Source organism: Salvelinus sp. IW2-2015, linkage group LG15 (genome assembly GCF_002910315.2).
Source record: "Salvelinus sp. IW2-2015 linkage group LG15, ASM291031v2, whole genome shotgun sequence".
Classification (NCBI taxonomy): domain Eukaryota; kingdom Metazoa; phylum Chordata; class Actinopteri; order Salmoniformes; family Salmonidae; genus Salvelinus; species Salvelinus sp. IW2-2015.
The window spans coordinates 61,755,187-61,760,989 of NC_036855.1; the positions used below are offsets into that span (position 1 = coordinate 61,755,187).

The 5,803-nt window shown below is 47.6% G+C and overlaps 2 protein-coding genes across 2 annotated transcripts in view; one reads left to right on the forward strand and one right to left on the reverse strand.

The window, feature by feature from the left end:
• Positions 1-5,803, forward strand: part of LOC111974789 (RNA-binding Raly-like protein) — a 294,018-nt gene that overhangs the window by 198,019 nt on the left and 90,196 nt on the right. The window lies entirely within an intron of this gene.
• The window catches only part of LOC139028758 (stonustoxin subunit beta-like), a 5,098-nt gene continuing 3,986 nt past the window's right edge, over positions 4,692-5,803 (reverse strand). Inside the window, exon 2 of the mRNA XM_070446846.1 lies at positions 4,692-5,309. Within this exon, the coding sequence (XP_070302947.1) occupies positions 4,761-5,309 (549 nt within the window). The 3' untranslated portion in view covers positions 4,692-4,760. The remainder of the gene's footprint in view (positions 5,310-5,803) is intronic.

The window sequence follows — 5,803 nt, forward strand, 5'->3', positions numbered from 1 at the left end:
TTCCATCCATATGCAAGATAAATTCATTAAAATCCTACAAGTATTTTCTGATTTTTTCTCTCATTTTTGTCTGTCATGGTTGAAGGTACATAGGAAAATTACAGGCCTCAACTTTAAGTGGAGCACTGCACAATGGTGGTGACTAAATACTTTTTGGCCTCCGTTAGGTAGAATGTTTTAAAGGACTATGCATAAGATAACAACAGAGAGTAGCAGTGTGTAAAAGAGGCAATGTAATAGTCTGTGGTACCATTCTGAGTAGATTTCAGGATCTATGCTGAGGGTAGAAGCTGTTAGCAGCTCTTGACCTAGACTTGCCTCCGTACCGCTGTGTGCGGTAGCAATAGAGAACAGTCATAACTAGGTGCTGACGTCTTGACAATTGTTGGCCTTCACGAGCACCCACTTGTAGAGGTCCTGGAATGGCAATGCTTGGCCCAAGTGATGTACTGGATGCTTCCGCCCACCTGTATACCTTCGGTCGGAGCCGAGGCATATTGCCTACCAGCATGATCCAACCAACATGATGCTCTCGATGGGCAGATGGTGCAGCTGTAGAACCTTTTGAGGATCTGAGGACCCATGCCAAATCTTTCAGTCTCCTGAGGGGGAATAGGTTTTGTCGTGCCCTCTTCACGACTGTCTTGGTGTGCTTGGACCATGATAGTTTGTTGGTGATGTGGACGCCAAGGAACTTGAAGCTCTCAACCTGCTCCACCACAGCCCGGTCGATGAGAATGGAGGCGTGCTCGGTCCTCTTTTTCCTGTAGTTCACAATCATCTCCTTTGTCTTGATCACGTGGAGGGAGAGATTGTTATCCTGGCACCACACGCCCAGGTCATTGACCTCCTCCCTATAGGCTGTCTTGTCATTGTCGGTGATCAGGCCAACCACTGTTGTGTCACCGGAAAACTTATTGATGGTGTTGGAGTCGTGCCTGGCTATGCAGTCATGAGTGAACAGGGAGTACAGGAGGGGACCGAGCACGCACCCCTGAGGGACCCCTGTGTTGAGGATCAGCATGGCAGATGTGTTGTTACCTACCCTTACCGCCTGGTGGCAGCCCATCAGGAAGTCCAGGACCCAGTTGCAGAGGGAGGTGTTTAGTCCCAGGGTCCTTAGCTTAGTGATGAGCTTTGAGGGCACTATGGTATTGAACGCTGAGCTGTAGTCAAATAGCAATCTCACATAGGTGTTCCTTTTGTCCAGTTGGGAAAGGCAGTGTCGAGTGCAATAGAGATTGTATCATCTGTGGATCTGTTGGTGCGGTATGCAAATGAGGGTGGGTCTAGGGTTTCTGGGATAATGGTGTTGATGTGAGCCATGACCAGCCTTTTAAAGCACTTTATGGCTACAGACGTGAGTGCTATGGGTCGGTAGTCATTTATGCAGATTACCTTATCGTTCTTGGGCACAGGCGCTATGGTGGTCCGCTTAAAACAGGTTGGTATTACAGACTCAGACAAGGAGAGGTTGAAAATGTCAGTGAAGACACCTTCCAGTTGATCAGCACATGCTCACAGTACACGTCCTGGTAATCCTTCTGGCTCTGCGGCCTTGTGAATGTTGACCTGTTTAAAGGTCTTACTCACATCGGCTGTGGAGAGCGTGATAACAGTCTTTCAGAACAGCTGGTTCTCTCATGCATGTTTCAGTGTTTTTTGCCTCGAAGCGAGCATAGAAGTAGCTTAGCTCNGTGTGTGTGTGTGTGTGTGTGTGTCCAGTGTGTGTGTCTGTTTGTGTGTGTGTGTGTGTGTGTGTGTGTCCAGTGTGTCCAGCGAGCAGTTGCCATACCAGGCAGTGATGCAACCAGTCGTGATGCTCTCAATGGTGCAGCTGTAGAACCTTTTGAGGATATGAGGACCCATGCCAAATCTTTCAGGCTCCTGAGGGGGAATAGGTTTGGTCGTGCCCTCTTCACGACTGTCTTGGTGTGCTTGGACCATGCTAGTTTGTTGGTGATGTGGACACCAAGGAACTTGAAACTCTCAACCTGCTCCACTGCAGCCCCGTCGATGAGAATGGGGGCGTGCTCGTTCCTCCTTTTCCTGTAGTTCACAATCATCTCCTTTGTCTTGATCACGTGGAGGGAGAGGTTGTTATCCTGGCACCACACGCCCAGGTCATTGACCTCCTCCCTATAGGCTGTCTTGTCTTGTGTTGAGGATCAGCATGGCAGATGTGTTGTTACCTACCCTTACCGCCTGGTGGCAGCCCATCAGGAAGTCCAAGACCCAGTTGCAGAGGGACGTGTTTAGTCCCAGGGTTCTTAGCTTAGTGATGAGCTTTGAGGGCACTGTGGTGTTGAACGCTGAGCTGTAGTCAATGAATAGCATTCTCACATAGGTGTTCCTTTTGTCCAGTTGGGAAAGGCAGTGTGGAGTGCAATAGAGATTGTATCATCTGTGGATCTGTTGGTGCGGTATGCAAATGGAAGTGGGTCTAGGGTTTCTGGGATAATGGTGTTGATGTGAGCCATGACCAGCCTTTCAAAGCACTTTATGGCTACAGACGTGAGTGCTATGGGTCGGTAGTCATTTATGCAGATTACCTTATCGTTCTTGGGCACAGGCGCTATGGTGGTCTGCTTAAAACAGGTTGGTATTACAGACTCAGACAAGGAGAGGTTGAAAATGTCAGTGAAGACTCCTTCCAGTTGATCAGCACATGCTCACAGTACACTTTCTGGTAATCCTTCTGGCTCTGCGGCCTTGTGAATGTTGACCTGTTTAAAGGTCTTGCTCACATCGGCTATGGAGAGCGTGATAACAGTCTTTCAGAACAGCTGGTTCTCTCATGCATGTTTCAGTGTTTTTTGCCTCGAAGCGAGCATAGAAGTAGCTTAGCTCGTCTGGTAGGCCCGTGTCACTGGGAAGCTCTCGGCTGTGCTTTCTTTGTAGTCTGTAATGGTTTTCAAACCCTGTCACATCCGATGAGTGTCAGAGCCGGTGTAGTACGATTCGATCTTAGTCCTGTATTGACCCTTCTCCTGTTTGATGCTTTGCCTGTTTGATGGTTTGTTGGAGGGCATAGCGCGGACTTCCTTATAAAGCTTTACCGAGTGCCTCTCCTGAAAAGCAAAGAGCTCTAGCCTTTACCGCTCAGTGCGGAGATGTTGGCCTGTATAATCCCATGGCTTCTGGATGGGGTTATGCTACGTCATGGTCCTACTGCGAGGGATGACATTCACTTCGACGCACTTATTGATGAAGCACATGGACTGATGTGGTGTACTTCCTCATGGCACATTGGAAGCACACCCGGAATGCAATATTTCAGTCTTGTTGCTAGATAAACAGTCCTGTAGCTTAGGCATCTGCTTTCATCTGGGCACACTCACTTTTTAATTGATCTAGTCACCTGTGCTTCCTGCTTAACATACCTTGCTTGTGAAGCATGGAACAGGAGGATAGATAATATAATGATCAGATTATGCCAAAGATGGACGACATTGAGCAGAGCTATTCGTGTTGCGTCATCTGGTGTTGTGGAGATTAAAGGGTGGTGCCCCAAGGCTGTGTTTATGTTCCTACTGGTTGCAACATCTTAACATGGCTGTATGATATTTTGGCAAATAGATTTAAGCTTTCCCTGCGCATTAAAGTCCTCCGTTACTTAGGAGCGCCACCTTCTGGGTGAGCGTCCTTTCCTTGTTTGCTTATGGCGGAATACAGCTCATTCAATGCTGTCTTAGAGCCAGCCTCTGACTGTTGTGGTATGTAAACAACTACGAAAAATACAGATGAAAACTCTCTAGATAGATAGAGTAGCTCATGATAAGCTGTAGACCACACTACCTCAGGTGAGCAATAAATAGCTCGAGACTTCCTTAGATATCGTGCACCAGCTGTTATTTACAAAAATACATAGTCCGCCGCCCCTTGTCTTACCAGACGCCGTTGTTCTGTCCTGCCAGTGCAGGGTATAACCAGCCAGCTGTATGTTGATAGTGTTGTCTTTCAGCCACGAAGCATAAGATATTACAGTTTTGAATGTCCCGTTGGTAGTTTAATCTTCCTTCGTAGGTCATCTATTTTATTGTCCAACGATTGCACGTTTGCTGGCAGAATGGAGGGAAGTGGGGGTTTATTCGATCGCCTACGAATTCTCCGAAGGCAGCCCGCCCTCCGGCACCTTTTTCTCCGCATCTTCTTCACATAAATCACGAGGATCCGGGCCTGTTCCCGAGAAAGCAGTGTATTGTTCGCGTCGGGCTCGTCAGACTCGTTAAAGGGAAAAAAGGCTTCTGCCAGTCCGTGGTGTGTAATCACAGTCCTGATCTCCAGAAGTTATTTTCGTTCATAAGAGACGGTAGCAGAAACCTTACGTACAAAATAAGTTAAAAAATAAGTTACAAACAACGCAAACAAACTAACAAAAAAACACAATCGGTTGGAGACACGTAGAACGTCTGCCTTCTTCTCCGGCGCCATTTAAGTACGAGTGTGTGTGTGTGTGTGTCCAGTGTGTGTCCAGTGTGTGTCCAGTGCGTGTGTGTGTGTCCAGTATGTGTGTCCAGTATTTGTATGTGTGTCTAGTGCGTGTGTGTGTGTGTCCGTTACTTGTGTGTGTGAGTCCAGTGTGTGTGTGTACAGTGTGTGTGTGTTCTCACAGGGCGCAGGATCACAGAAAGATACAGACACAGAGTTACCATGGTTATTATTTAAAGGAATAAACTGGTCCAAACTGGTTTGTGTTACTCCATGTATTTAAATGTCATATTGTGATCAAACATAAAACACATGATTAGAGTGAAACATCATGTTGTGTTTGACACAGTGACCATCTGACACAGGGACACTGAGGAGTTAACATCATAAACCCTAAACCCTGGATAGAGGGGCTCAGTGAATGTGGTGTTGAATGTGTACAGGTGGGTCAGTGTGTCAGAGGAGACTCTGTAGAAGGACAGAGTGCCGGCTGGCCAGTCCAGATACACTCCTACTCTGTGGGAGCTGGAGGAGGGGACGTCAATGGTCGTGTGATTATTATTGTGACAGGCCTTGTAACTGTTGTCAGAGCAGACCAGACTCCAGGACTTGTCATTGTATCCAATCCCACAGTCAATACCCCCTCCTCTCCTTTTGATTCCWTTATATGTCACTCCCATAACAGCCCCTCTCCCACTCCTYTCTACCTCCCAGTAACAGCGCCCAGTCAGACCCTCTCTACATAGCACCTGTTCACAGTCCTCAAATCTATCTGGGTGAACAGGATACTGCCGCTCCTGTCTCCTACATGTCACCTTTCTGTTCTTCTCAGACAGAGAGAGGAGTCTGTTTACTGTGTTTGGGTCCAGTGTGAGACACTACCTCAGGTGAGCAATAAATAGCTTCGAGACTTCCTTAAGATATCGTGCACCAGCTGTTATTTACAAAAATACATAGTCCGCCGCCCCTTGTCTTACCAGACGCCGTTGTTCTGTCCTGCCAGTGCAGGGTATAACCAGCCAGCTGTATGTTGATAGTGTTGTCTTTCAGCCACGAAGCATAAGATATTACAGTTTTGAATGTCCCGTTGGTAGTTTAATCTTCCTTGCGTAGGTCATCTATTTTATTGTCCAACGATTGCACGTTTGCTGGCAGAATGGAGGGAAGTGGGGGTTTATTCGATCGCCTACGAATTCTCCGAAGGCAGCCGCCCTCCGGCCCTTTTTCTCCGCATCTTCTTCACAAAATCACGAGGATCCGGGCCTGTTCCCGAGAAAGCAGTGTATTGTTCGCGTCGGGCTCGTCAGACTCGTTAAAGGGAAAAAAGGCTTCTGCCAGTCCGTGGTGTGTAATCACAGTCCTGATCTCCAGA